Source organism: Electrona antarctica, assembly GCF_951216825.1.
Source record: "Electrona antarctica genome assembly, chromosome: 12".
In the NCBI taxonomy this organism is placed as follows: domain Eukaryota; kingdom Metazoa; phylum Chordata; class Actinopteri; order Myctophiformes; family Myctophidae; genus Electrona; species Electrona antarctica.
This window is the reverse complement of record NC_136793.1, coordinates 17,977,293-17,992,705: the sequence shown is the minus strand read 5'-3', so window position 1 is coordinate 17,992,705 and position 15,413 is coordinate 17,977,293. Positions and strand designations below refer to the sequence as shown.

At 41.8% G+C, this 15,413-nt stretch overlaps 1 protein-coding gene across 1 annotated transcript; it reads left to right on the top strand.

Moving 5' to 3' along the window:
* Positions 1-954: 954 nt before the first annotated feature.
* On the top strand, positions 955-9,922 carry LOC306934316 (arrestin domain-containing protein 3-like; the record flags this gene model as incomplete). Its single annotated transcript, XM_079516887.1, has 8 exons — positions 955-1,213; positions 2,983-3,027; positions 3,884-3,947; positions 7,312-7,414; positions 7,686-7,751; positions 8,066-8,162; positions 8,500-8,756; positions 9,197-9,922. The coding sequence occupies 8 exons, from the start codon at positions 955-957 to the stop codon at positions 9,920-9,922; spliced, it is 1,617 nt and encodes a 538-aa protein (XP_079373013.1).
* Positions 9,923-15,413: the final 5,491 nt, after the last annotated feature.

The window sequence follows — 15,413 nt, the reverse complement described above, 5'->3', positions numbered from 1 at the left end:
CGAGGGCTCCTGTTAAGGTCTTCAAGGTGTTTTTGTTGACCAGTGAGGAGATCCTGTAAAGGAATCTTGTTCTTTGGTTGACTTTTTTGATTATGTTGGTGGCCATTTTATCACCGGAAAGATTATCCTCGATGGAACCTAGGTAGGTAATTTCATCTTTACGTGTGATAACATTGTCACCCACTCTAACCAAGAAGCCATTTGCCTTGCTGAGATTACTATTAGATCCAAAGAGAATGGATTCAGTTTTTCCCAGGTGTAAAGATAGTTTGTTATCAGCGAGCCAGGTGCAGATTCTACCGAGTACAGAGCTGAGGGCCTTTTCAACCTGCAGTTTGTTCCTGTCCGAGACTAGCAGTGCAGAGTCATCTGCGAACAGGAACAAGTTGCAGTCACAAGCTGATGTCATGTCGTTTATGTCATGTCGTTTCAAGCACAACTCAATACAAAGACTGTTAACTGTGAGTGGACGACCCAATAAAGCATTACACTTGTTTACAGAGGGTCCACCTTGTTCAATTCATCAAAACATTTAGAGACGTACAAATAGACACTTCTATATAGCCAAAGAACAGAACAGGAATTCATCATAAAGGAGGTAAAAGGGAAAAGAAACATATAGGGAAAAAGGGGTGGTGGGGGGGATTCCGATTTTACGGGGGCCAGTTCTAGGATAAATCTAGGAGAAAAGACAATGCAGGGGTACTGCAGGAGTCAGGAGACTCAGCTGAAATGCCATGATGCCATATTACACCAAACCAGTTGTTCCTTATTTCCTTATCTTCACAAACAACCAAACTGGCCAATCACAGCGGGCGATGGGATCAAAAGACACCCATAAAAACTAGTAACTACAGTGAACAGTGAAAGCTGCTGTTGATCTGTTGCGTGTGTCGGGATCATTTTTCTGCAAAAAAAGAATAGAGAAAAGCTTTGTCTTTTTAATGGTAAAAAATGAGCACAGTGAACAGCTTCAGCGTGAGCCACAATCCCATCAATGACAAGGACACTTGGACTAATGGAGACTTTGTAACGGGGCAGATCAAAGTGGATCTGGCCAAAGAGTGCCACATCCAGAGTCTGTTCGTCAAATTTAAAGGCAAAGCGAAGGTATTGTGGTCTGAGAGGCACGGTGATAGTACCGTGTACTATCATTCTAAAGAGAAATACTTTAGCCTCAAACAGTTCTTTATTCGAGAGCAAAAAGAACAAGGTAAGTGCATACCGGTAGCTATTTTGTTTTGTTTTCCCAATTCTCAAAATGTAAAAAAAATGAATTTATTGTAAAATAGGCATGATTTGATTGAACGTACGTAAATGTATACAGCATTGGTGGGAAGTGGGTAGGGCATTCACTTCTAGTATTTTTTACTAGTTGACTAGTTGCCTAGTTAGTGTGGTTGCCTATGGGCAACCATACTATTGTTCCCCTTACCTTTTCTTTCTTTCTTTCTTGTTTTCTTTCTGTATAAACTTTATTTTGATGTGCTACTCCTCCCACAGTTCTTGCCGCACACACTTGAGCCATATGTCAAAACGACCGGCTTCATCAGTTGTATAGTTTAATTGATATTAATTAATTAGTGGATTAAATTTCCTCATTGACATGAATGGGAAAATGCAAAAACTCACATTCAAGTATTTTTTCCTCTGAGTCCGTTGTGGCTACAGTTACAACACTTGGGGGGAAGGTTCATAATAATTACTAAAATTAATAACCTTATAAGTATATTGATCGGCCTCATGGTGGCGCTATAACAGCCCACTTTACGTTTTGGCGTATAACTCTTGAACCGTAGGTCGTAAAATCAAAATATTTTTTTCCTGGATTCCTTGGGTCATGACGCATCTCCCCATATAGGCCATGCCCATTTGCGTCTAGATAGATTTTCCGCCATTTTGAATTTTGTTCAAAACACACTTTTGGATCCTCCACCTACAGATTTTGTCCAAATCTCACAAAAATCGGTACACATGATCTCCGGACCTATTCGATTAAAACAGCACAGTCAGAATTTTGATCTTCCGTATCGTTCGTCCGTAATCGTCTTCCAAAGTTAGTGGGAGGGGCCTATTTTACAAAAAATGCCACAATTCACGCACAGAATGTCCGATCCATCCCAAATCTGAATCACATGTTGAGGGTGGCTTAATCAACGCAGAGCCAAAAGCAATTCCATTTTCATCCATAGGGGGCGCTACAATTGCAAAAACAATTACCCGTTTATTGCAAAAACATGATTTTGGGGGGGATATCCCCTCCGAATGACTTATGCATGATCACAAGGGTGACTTCACATTGTAATTGGCTGGCAAAATTACTGGGAGGGGCCTATATCAGCGAGTGAGGCAACCACACTTTGCAATTTCCCAGAATTGCTTCTTTCTAGTTTACTAGTCGACTAGTTGTTTAACTACCTATTATGTAAAAGAAAGAAAAGAAGAAAAAAAAAACATTTTTTTTCTTTTTCTTTTTCTTGGAAATAAATATTTGTACATTTAAAAACTGTGTACATTGGTGACTTTAACTATAATCTACCTGATCTTGAGGCCTACAAAACCAGGGACAGGTATTTTAATGAGTCTAAAATGATACAATTGGAGTTTGGGTTTATATAGGAACTGATCTAATTCTAGTCTGGTTAAATGTAATGTCTTTTTACAATGGCCATTCAACACAACTACCTAACATTTACCAACACAAATACTATGCCTAATGAGACAAAAAAGGGACTCCTGCACATGTATCCAAAAAGACCCGTGGGAGGTGCAAGTCTAGTTAGCAGGCATAGACTTCAAAAAGGGAAAAAAAACCTTCCAAGGACGTGAGCGATACACACAGGTGCTATACCTGTGTGTATAGCAGGTGCTATACACACAGGTATAGCACCTGTATGTATATATATATATATATATATATATATATATATATATATATATAATATATTCAAGTATTATTCATTGTATTGTTTTGTTTTTCAGAAGAGGATTGTCATCCACTATTGACCGATGAGTGTGGGGAACCATGTAAGTGAAGTTCCAACATCAAGATATTGTAGCTTGTTTTCATGTTTTGTCTGGGACCTATTGTACACTTTCCAGTAGACTGGATTACTGTAGGCCTAATGGTTTGCTCACAGGACTCTCAAGAAAACCTCTTCGACAATAGTACCACAGACGAAAAACAGTCTAAGTCCAAATTTCAGACTGACCCCTCCACGAAAAGGCCTCGTTGTCCTGAACCCTTATCTATAATTTATATATTATGGATCAATAGTGTGGACTTAGACTGTTATTCGTCTGTGGTACTCAATCTGATAATATTACACCAGTACTAAAACTCTTGGCTACCAGTCTCCCAGAGAATTGATTTTTAAATTGTGTTACTTGTCTATAAAATGTCTCGGTGGCTCTGGGCCCAGCTACATCTCAGACGTGCTGAGATTCCATATGAACCCTTTCTCTTTGCAGATGAGTAAGGCTGGGGCCGAGGCTATATGAACCCCTAGAACACGTAGGTCAGTTGGGGTTGGCCTATTCATTGTTCCCATACAGTAGTTGGAACAAAACATGGTGAAGCAGCATTTCACTACTATGCGCTCCAGGTTACATTAGACAATCCCCAAACCATATCCTTTTTTAAGTCTAATTTAAAAACATATTTATTTAACATTGCTTACTCCCAATGATTTGTAATTATTTCTTTCATTCATCAATGGTGGGAGTATTTGTTCTAATTTATATGCTCTGTTATTGTAATTGTATCTATTGCATTCTGTGCATTGTTGCACTCTATTTGTTTTATTCAAGCACTTTGAATTGCCTTTGTATATGAAAGGTATGAAAGGTTTTTTTTGATAATGAGTTTGATTATTCTTTTCAGATAGCAATGTTGTTGCCCCAGGTATCCACGTCTATCCATTCACCTTTCAGTTTCCTGTTGACCAGTAAGTCGCATCCAATGGACCTGTGAAGTATACATACTCTTTTATATTTATATTTTCTCCAAAGTGCTTTACAATGTACATCACATTCAACCATTCACACACATTCACACACCGATGGCGGAGGAAACCATGATGCAAGGCATCAACCTGCTCATCAGGAACACTTAGGCCTGACTCACACCTTCACAACAGATTGATGTATAGCTGATGCATGAGATTTATTGACTGATGCAAGCTCACAATGCATTTCCAATGGGAGTCACATGGTTTGACACAACATTTGTGTTGTATGAGGGGATGGGGGGCAGTCGAAACACAGCCGAAAGCCGTACAACACAAATGTTGTGTCAAACCATGTGACTTCCATTGGAAATGCATTGGGGCAAGATGTAAACAAACCCTTTCATACATCTAGCATGCATCAATGTTGTATGCTAGATGCGAAGGTGTGAGTCAGGCCTTAGGGGTTCAGTGGCTCAAGGACACTTCAACACCAACTCTGGGATAACCAGGGTTTGAACTGGGAACCTTCCGTTTCCCAAGCTGTTACTTTTCAGCAGTTGCCCGTACACCCTCGGTAGCGCAGCCTCTCGTCTCTAGTAAAGATAAATAAATAAAATATTCCACCGAATGGAAAAATATTTTAGTCAATGGAATTTTTCTATTGACAAGATACCCGGCAGTGGCTCAGGAGTTCGATCCCAGAGTTAGTGTCGAAGTGTGTGCAGGTTGGTTTCCTCCGCCATTAGTGTATGAATGTGTGTGTGAATGGGTGAATGTTATACATTTATATGGGGAGAATAATCTCACGAACAGCTGTATCCCTCAGCGCCTTGAAGATGTGGCAAGCAACACTGCATGCAGGGTGTCTCAGGTGATGGCAATTACAAATTCTGTTCTATTATGCATATTTTACCTAACTCGGAGTGCATAATAATTCTTCTACACAATCCACCACTGGCCATCTACATGTGACACATGTTAGATGGGTGTAAAATAACTAAGTACATTTACTCAAGTACTGTACTTAAGTACAATTTAGAGTTTTACTTTACTGGAGTACTTCCAATACTTAAAATGGTAAATGGTGCATTTATATAGTGCCTTTATCCAAGGCGCTTTACATAGATTGTGCATTACATTCACCCATTCACACACACATTTATACACCGATGGCAACGGAAACCATGCAGGGCACCAACCAGCACATCAGGAGCAATTAGGGGTTCAGTGTCTTGCTCAAGGACACTTCGACACTAACTCTGGGGGAGCCCGGGTTCGAACTGGCAACCTTGCGGTTACCATCCAGCCACTCTACCCCTGAGCCACCGCCGCCCCTGTAATAATGTAATACTTACATTATTACACTACTTCTATACCCCACTACATCCCAAGGGAAAATATTGTACTTTTATTCCACTACAATTATTCAAAAACTTTAGTTACTAGTTAGATTTAGACTATTATTACAATACATTATCCACTTCAGCCTTATATATGCTTCGGCTATTTGAAAATAGCGGATATCTGTAATTTTCAAATTATGTGAAAATTGGACCTTTAGTACTTTAAGTACATGTTGATGCCAAAACTAAGTACATTAACGACTTTTACTATTGTAAGTAAGACTATTGGCCAAATACATATCATTTTGAGAGTCCTTGACTTGAAAACATTTGAGAACCATATGTTTTTCGGAAAACTGAATTAATGCTTGATCTTTGTTTGTTTTTTTGCACGTGTTTCACGGTGTTGAATTATTATCTTGCCTACCAGGACCTCCACTACCTGCCTAGATCTGCACGAGAGCTACCTGATTATGCAGTCGATTGCGCATTTCTCCCCCCCCCCCTATCCCCCCCGATAATCCGAAATTGGATTGATAATTTGACAGCCCTAGTGGAGATTAAGGCCCTCATTTATCAACCGTGCGTACGCCAAAATATGGGTGTACGCCGAAATTACCGCAATTTTCGGCATTTACCATTTGCGCCAACGTTTGATTTTGAACTTGAGCCAGGACAAAACTCACGTCTGGTCGGGAGCTGTCGTACGCTTTGTCCTCACCTGTTTTTCTGTCGTAGAACAGCGGAGCAGCATTGTCTGAACTGCTGACACGCTGTCACAGGCATCTAAACATATGTTTTCACTCCTAAAATGTTAATATAAAACTGTACGTATATATACATGTAAAAAGAAAAAGAAAAAGAGAGATTTCCAACTTTACAAGTAATTAAAATCGCGCAATTAAAAACAATATAACATGTTTACAATGTATTAGTTTGTGCTTAATCAAACAGTGCTTTACTGGCCTTGTTATGCGAGCGCACTTGTGAGATGATTTGGGAGCGCATCGCATGCGGCATGAGCGTGACATCAGATGCCTATAGAATCACTGTGATATTATTTAAAAAAAAAGGCACATGGACTGCACGCCTTTATTTCCAAGTGACAATGACAATCATACAGCTTGCCTATTTGCAATTGTAGCAGGCTATAGGCGTAAGGGGCTTAATCATTCACCATTTAAATAAGCGCTTTGACAGTTCAGATAAAAGCGAGATCATTTTCGGGGGTCGGGAGGCGTGCGTCGCCAGCCCAGGCCAGCACATACCGGCACACATGCAAACCTTCATCCATATGTTTATGATTCGTTCATCAATGATCAAATCACTCCATAAACGTTGATTATGACTGCCTTGACGACATGGTAGCCTATCTCTCATGCAGGCATCACTGACTCACCCACAGGACTTATCACAGCAGTGCGCAGTCTCACTGATCGCCTTCGCCGTGCACTGCGCACGAATGGGTAAAATTATTATAGGCCTACAAACGTATTCCATTCATGGCGATGCGATGTGTCATGTAGCCTTGAGGTGCGTGCGTGCGTGCGTGGACATGACAGAAAGGCAAGCGAGGTGAGAGGGAAACAGGTGAGAGGGAATTATTTAATTCATGCAGGTGTTCGTTCTTTATTTATTTAAGATACAACACACCAGTTAGTTGGGCTTGCAAGTTGTGTGTGTGTGTGTGTGTGTGTGTGTGTGTGTATGAGAGAGGGGGGTGAGGCGGGCAGTACGTTTTTCCTGTATCCATGGTTTCCAGGTCGTATTGCAGTTGTTCATGTCGCAAAAACGAGGGCGAGGCTTGATTTCATAGGGCGTGCCAGATAGATTTCAGCCGTCACATTTATAAACGTCCGAACGAAATTAAGGAAGAAACAGCTGTCTGCGATCACTTTGTAAATGCCGACCCGACGTGGGTGTACTACGAATCCTACACTCGAATTTGGGGCAGATTTTACACTCGATTGATAAATGAGGGCCTAAGGCTGATTGGTACCTCTCGTCCTTTCCACTAGGGACATGCCTCCCACCTTCAAAGGAAGAGAAGGAGTGGGTAAAATCCAGTACTTCCTGGAAGCCCACCTGAGCCGGTCCATGAGAATGGACAGCACTTACACCGTCTCCACACCATAGCTCAAAACGTTTTTAAGCTGCGCACTTCTTAAGCTGCGCGCAGCTTAAAGCTTGAGTTTTTAGACAGCTGGTGGATGGAAATTAAGCTCCACCTCTGCGGAAGACTTGAGCGGAGGAGAGCGTTTCCGGGAATCTGGCCGTCGCGCAAGAATTCCGCGGAGGTGGAGCTTAATTTCCATCCACCAGCTGTCTAAAAACTCAAGCTTTAAGCTGCGCGCAGCCGAGAACGTGCGCAGCTCTTTTGACCGTGTGGCAGCACCTAGACATCGTCAAACTCACCTTCATCCCCAAAGTTGTCCCCACCAAAAACCCTGAACTGATGGTATGAGCTGACTTAACAAGGCTTTTATGATTTAGAATTAGTTTGTATTATTATTATTATTATTATTATTAGTAGTAGTAGTAGTAGTATAGTAGTAGTAGTAGTAGTAGTAGTAGTAGGACTTTATTTGTATTATTATTATTATTATTATTATTATTATTATTATTACAATTATTATTATTCTAGTATTATTTGTTCATTTTTACTTCATAGTTTTCAATTTCAGTTAAGTTTTGATTGTTAAAGCAGGCTTTTGGTAGTTTGCCATTAGTGGGTCAGGAATGGAATGGTGTCCTTTGTGTTTCCTCTCCCAGAACCCACAACATGACACCAAGGAGAAGAAGATGATGCTGTTTACATCCGGAATGGTGGCCATGGACGTCGACCTGGACAAGATGGGATACTGCCAAGGTGAGAGAACTTAAAAGACAAGACCTTTTATGTTCGGTTGGCGCTCGGGTGTTGTGCTCTGGAAATAGGAAATAGCAGAGCTAATACAAGCTCTCAACGCGTCGTGCTGTTTGTAGATCGGCTACGTTCAGCATGCAACCAAATGTAAAATGAGCCATCACGACGCCATCAAGGCCTGCTAAAATACATTTTAGCCGACAAAATGAATTGTGATCGACAAAAGACTTACTAAAATTAAAACTTTTCAGATTTACTAAAATTACATTTTATTCAAAAGACTATGACTAAAACTGAATCAAGTTTGCCATAAAACACTGCCCTGGTGTGTGTTTTCCAGGAGAGGGGATCAACGTGGTGGCCTCCATCCAGAACGACTCGTCCCGGGACATCAAGCCCAAGTACTGTCTCTACACCAAGCACAGCTACTTTGCGCAGGGCTCAAGGAGGCTGGCTATCGGAGACCTCCTCAAAGAGGTGGGGGACGTCATCCCACCTTCAGGTCACCAGACGGTCTCCAGGACCATCACCATTCCCCCTGACACGGAGCCGTCCATCCACAACTGTGGCATCATCAAAGCCGAACACAGGCTTAGGGTAAGTTCTCTCTATATGACTTCAAATCAAAGTCTGTGTGTGCTTAAATAATATAATAATGAACGATTATTGAAGAAAGAAGAAAAAAGCATCTTTGCTGTTTTTGTATGCCACCGTTGCACGGTGAAGTATAATACAGCGTTCAGAATAGGCATATAACGGTATGGGATTTTACAATACGGTATCAAACAGTTTTGTAGATTAATTTATTTTTAATAAGTGGCCCCCAGAACCCACAAAATGACCAGAACTACCGGTACTTAATATTCACCAAAACTCCCACCACGGGACTCAGGCAATCAATGAATACCTTTGCAACCACTATATTAATGGCAAGTATTTTCTACAGCATTAAGTACAAAAATCTGAACTAACCATTTAAGACAATATACTTAGTTTATGTTTTGTTGAAGTCAAACATCACTGTGTGTTTCCTGCAGGTCTATCTAGATGTGAAGTACGCGTTCGACCCGTACATCAAGTTCCCCATCGTCATCATGCGGACCCCTGGGCCCCTCGTCGGGGCCCCTGCGTTGGAACAGCCTCCAGCTTACTCCGCTTTTGGTGGTCAACCATACAGGGGCCCACTGGCATACGGAGCCCAACCTGCATTCGGGGTACCCGGTGTCCAACCTGCATTTGGGGTACCGGGGGGCCAACCAGCATTCGGGGTCCCTGTGGGTCAACCTGCATTTGGGGCCCCTGGAGCCCAACCTGCATTCGGGGTCCCCGGTACTCAACCAGCATTCGGGGTCCCTGTGGGCCAACCTGCATTCGGGGTACCCGGTGTCCAACCTGCATTTGGGGTACCGGGGGGCCAACCAGGATTTGGGGCCCCTGTGGTTCAACCAGCATTCCGAGTCCCCGGGGCTCAACCTGCATTTGGGGCCCCCAGAGCCCAACCTGCATTCGGATTCCCCGGGGCTCAACCTGCATTTGGGGCCCCCAGAGCCCAACCTGCATTCGGGGTCCCCGGTACTCAACCAGCATTCGGGGTCCCTGTGGCCCAACCTGCATCCGGGGCACCCGGGGCCCCACCAGCATGTGGGGCCCCAAGCGGCCAGCCGCCAGCATTGAGCAACCCCACACAAAGTGGGGATGCCCCTCCGCCCCCTTATGGCTCGTATGGGATGTATCCGGTGCTGTCTGAAGATTTCCTTAAGTGATTTTCTTTTGTAAAATAACTGTTAAATAACTATATTATTCTATATATTATATATATATATTATATATATATTAATCGTTGCTATATAGAGTGTTCATTAACAGGGGTCTCTCCAGCTCTTCAGTAACGAGAAAGTACATTTTTCATGTCGGGATTCCAATTTCATCCAATCGGAGAGTTTGGATGATCTCCTGATTGGCTGAAAATGGCAACCTGCCTGAAAATGTATTTATTTTCCTACGTCGTCCTTGAGATGGAGAGACGGGAGAACCCTGTTACTGTAAGAACTCTGTACAGTATATATTGTATTGATATTATATCAATATCTACAAGACTAGATATTGTCAGGGACTTTGGATAATGCAACGTCGTGATTATGGCGTAAGTGTTGTCTTTTCACTTAAGCCTTATTTTAAACTTTGTTCAAACCAAGTTCAACTTGGTTGTGCTGGCTTATTCAGGTAATTAAATTAGTTCTATGTTTACATTCTCATTTGTAATCTGTGATGCAACATTTCATATTTTTTTATTACATTGATAATGTTTTTTACATTGATAATGACAAATGAACCATATTCTAAAACCAAATGTTCCTTGTGTTAGTAGTATGAGAAATATACATACTTACAAACAGAAGATACTTAAATGGATAATAGTTAAATACAGTAAATAAGGGAAAGAAAGAAATTTAACTACAACATACAGTCAAACAAAGCCAAATAAATAAGGCCAAATATACAATACCAAATATGAAATGCCAAATACACAGTGTGAATATACAATGCTGAATATACAACGGCAAATATATAATGACGAATTGCAGCCGTCCGTAGGTGCCCTTTGAGAGCGGTTTAGAAGGAGTCAAGGGATTTGCATGTCTTAATGACTGTTGGTAGGGCGTTCCACATTTTGGTGGCATAGGAGCGAAAATAATTTAGTCCCTTGCTGAATCTGGGTTGCACATGGTTTGTTGAACTCCCTCTGGTGTTGTGGGTGTGGACTTCGTCGACATTAAGGAAGTATTTAGACAGCTACATCATAGACAGGTATCTTGGTGGTGTATCGAATCTTGTGGACCAGACCCATTGCAAGATGCTGTACTCTGTCATCGACCCTAAGCCATTCCAGCCTGTCAAAGTGGGCAGGGGTGAGGTGGGTTCGGGGGGAACAACGTGTCAGGGACCCCCGTATCAGATTTGTGTGTTAAAAATGTTTAAAAATCCCAAATGTTTTCCACTTTCTTTGTTCAAGTGTATACTATTTGAAAACAGCACCTTCATGAAGCTCACAACGTGTCACGACGCGTTTCAAATAGCCGATGTAGGACTCATGTGGATTATACGTCACTTCTTTGGGGCTTGTTTTCATAGTGGTTGCTTATTTGTCTCACTTGAAGACTTTCAGCAGACAGAGAGCTCCTTTTCTTGGTCAAACCTCAAACTCTGTGGTTTCACATGCAGAGCTGATATGATCCAAAAAACAGTGGTGGACTTTAAAAGGTTAAATATCAATAATAGTGCAAATATCAGATCTACAAGCTCACAATGTATGTGGCACAATGTGACATGTTGTGAAAGTATCGTTCCCCTGCTCGCTCCATCATTTTGTTTAGTATTGTTCCACTTTGGCATTGTAAACGTCTTAAACGCCAATAAAGCTATTTGAATTGAATTGTGGTAGAGAAAAGGGAATGATCGAAAACAGGTTAAATAAAACAAATAAAGATCTAAAAGGTCTTTAGCGTTTTTCAGGCAAAGGACCCCTTAGCTGAGAGAGAAATGAAGCATAGTATAGGGAACCACTACATATTGTATAAAATTGTTAAACCTTTTCATATAGCTTCATAGACGTCTTTGACAGCACAATCAATAGTGTAAATTCATGTTTTTTCTTGTTAGTCTGTATATTTATTACATGCGCAAGCAGAGCGCGCAAGTACTGTAATCAGCTGCGTATGTCGGTGGTGTCCATCGGCATGTATAGTAGTATGCATGCATGTATGTATGTATGTATGTATGTATGTATGTATGTATGTATGTGGTTAAAATGGGTAAGGTTTAAAAAAGGCAAAAGCATGCTCTGTTGCACTGGCCTAAAAGTGGGTCCTTAAAAACTGCTTCAACTTCTGAGATTTTGTTTGGTTCATTAGCCACCAGATGGCATACCTTATAAGGTCCAAGCATATTTATGTATACATGTATGTATGTATGTATGTATGTATGTATGTATGTATGTATGTATGTCCACAAGTAGGCCACTTGTGTGCAAGGCTTAAGTTGGCATCTCGACATTTTCGCATGTATAGTTTGAATTCATGTTAATGTTCACAGACATATACCTGCACTTGGACCTTTTCCATTTAGCCCATATCCAAACGTTTTTTTTCTGAAAATAGCAGATATATAAGCTCTTGCATAAGCTTGTATACCTGCTATCTTCATCAAATGTTTTCCCCATAATAGGGATGCTAGGGTTCAAGTAGTTAACGAATAAATAATGTTCCTATCACAGAAAAGATTTGGTGGCCACCCTGCAGTAACTCTGAGGACCCCTTAGGGCTTAGGGGATCTAATGTTGGGCATATGAGAAAGCAGGTATATTAAAAGAATATTTAGTACATTAGCACCATTAGAGTGTGTATGTGTGTGTGTGTGTGTGTGTGTGTGTGTGTGCGCGCGCGCGTGCGTGCACGTGTGACTGTGCCATGAGGAGGTTTCAAACTGTCTGAGTTGCATTCCTTCAAGGAGCACATCTTTAACCATATCTTCATATTACAATTTACTATTCAGGCATTTAGCACAGTCTTTATCCGGGGTGCATACATGGTTAGACCAGAGTGTGGAGAGTAGCGACACGCTTTGATCTCGCCGCAAAGCGGGTGCCTATGGGCTATAGTTCCAAACATCGCTCCTATGGCTGGAACTATCCCATTGAGATAGAATGAGCACTTCCGCATTCCATTGTGACAATGGGAGTCAACGCTAGTGTCGCCACTCTCTTACTATATTACTCTGGGTTAGACATACTAACAGTCCAACAGGCATTAGTCCGACAACACCGTCGCTCCCGACATGCGTGGCCGGTTACAACTAACACGTGGACGGTTACAACTCACCCGTGGCTCCCGACATGCGTGACAGGTTAAAACTAACCTGGGCAGGTACAAACTAACCCGGGCAGGTAAAAACTAACCCGTGGCTCCCGACATGCCTGGCAGGTTCAAACCAAGGGGGCAGGCAGACTTTCCAACGTTGAAGCTCTGGGTCCTAGTGGTAGGAGGAGGGACTACAGGCGGACCCGTGGATTCATGACCGGGAAACCCCGTGCAGCTGGGCTTTAACGTTGAGTGCTCGGTTGCCCTACGTCACTCAGGACCTCAAAGTTGAGGTCCTGGGAGGGACTTCCGGCAGTCTTCCGGGTGCTTCAAAACGCCACTGAGCAACTTCCACTGACATGAATAGCTGGGGGGGCGGAGCTTCGCGCCAGTTCAGTCTCTATTATATATATACTCTATGGTTCAAACCAACTCGTGGCCGCCAACAAACCCGTGGCTTCCTGTGAGGTTAGGTTTAGGCTGGGTTTGGGTTTGGTGTCGGACTAATGCCTGTCGGACTGTTTGTTAGTACGTCAGACCAAACACATGCACCATCTTTATCCAGTGATAAAGAGTGACTTACAGTAAGCAAGATAAAACACAACATCAAATGCATAGTCAGTGGCACCGTTGGGATGTAAAAAGTGTGGGGACAAATATAAATATAATATTTAGAACAGTAGCACCGTGTGTGTGTGTATGTGTGTGTGTGTATGCGTGTGCATGTGCACGCGTAAGGTAACCCATCTGGCTTTGATCAGGCAATCATTTTAACATTGAGTTGGAAGACTGTAGTTTTCTTAGACTGGATATGACAGCACTCTGCCTGAAGTCACGTCTACCAAAAAATACATCCTAAATGTTAATTTAACTCCAACTGTTGTTTCTTTGTGTGACCGGCCGCTTTAAAGAGTCACCGGAAACACTTTTCCATTATGTTATGGTCCTGTTCTAACATTAAGTTGTACTGGACAAATGTCTATGGAATAATCATATTTGAAACAAAGAAGAAATTATGCCCTCTTGTGGCTCTATTTTGGTGTAACAACTACAATGGCATTTTGCATTTGATTTCACAGATGACCTATCTGACCTATCTGACCTACCAGGCAAATCTTTCTGGTGATAAAATGGCCACCAACGTAATCAAAAAGGTCAACCAAAGAACAAGATTCCTGTCCAGGATCTTCTCACTGGTCAACAAAAACACCTTGAAGACCCTAACATTTCTTTGACTATGAATGCACTTCTTGGTACCACAGCACTTCAAAGACCCTTAAAACAAGGCTCCAGACTTCCCAAAACAAACTGGTCAGGCTACTACTTGGCCTCACACCCCGAACCCACCTCGATCGATCACCCCTGCCCATTTTGATAGGGTGGAATGGCTTAGGGTTGACGACAAAGTACAGCATCTTGCAATGCGTCTGGTCTACAAGATTCGCTACACCACGCACTTAGATACCCTGTTCAAATACTTCTTTAATGTCAACGAAGTCCACACTCACAAACCACGTGCAACCAAGGTTTGGCTCAAACAAGCGATTCAATTAATTCCGCTCCTATGCGACTAAAATGTGGAACGCCCTACCAACAGCCATTAAGACATGTGAATCCCTTGACTCCTTCAAAGGGCACCTACGGACGGCTGCAATTCGAAACTGGGCCCCGTAAAAATCTGAATCCCCACCCACCCCTTTTTCCCTTCACTATATACGTTGTATTTTCCTTTTTTACCTCCTTTGATGATTTCCTGTTCTTTGGCTATATAGAAGTGTATATTTGTCTCTAAATGTTATTAATTTAACAAGGTGGACCCTCTTGTAAACAAGTGTAGTGCTTTATTGGGTCGTCCACTCACTGTTAACAGTTTTTGTATTGAGTTGTGCTTGAAATGTAGGCTACTGTAATTCTGCAAACTGTTAATAAATACAATCAATCACTTCCACTGCAGCACTTTCTACTGGGAAACAACAATACAACAATGTTAGCATATCTTGAGCAACGTGCATGTATTTGTAAAGAAACAATTGCAATATTTCTTAATGGTGAACATTTATTGTAAATAAAGTGAAACCCCTGGCACATGGATATAGCATATGTGTTGTAAACCTGCAAAAGAGCCTTGGTGTATTGTAAACAGACAGTAACAGATGCAGACAGTACTGCATATTGTAACTATGTAATTTCAGTGCAGCACGCCTGGAGAAATATTAATGCTGTATACATTTCAGTGCACTGATCAGCATTTACAGTAACTTTCACTCATGGCCTAATACTTAATCACATGAATCTAATATCTTTAATATATAGGCCTATTGTTTGTGCTAAATAAAGCCTATACCCTGCAGGACAGGAGCAGGTAATGGTATCCAATATACATCAACTAACAATGAGA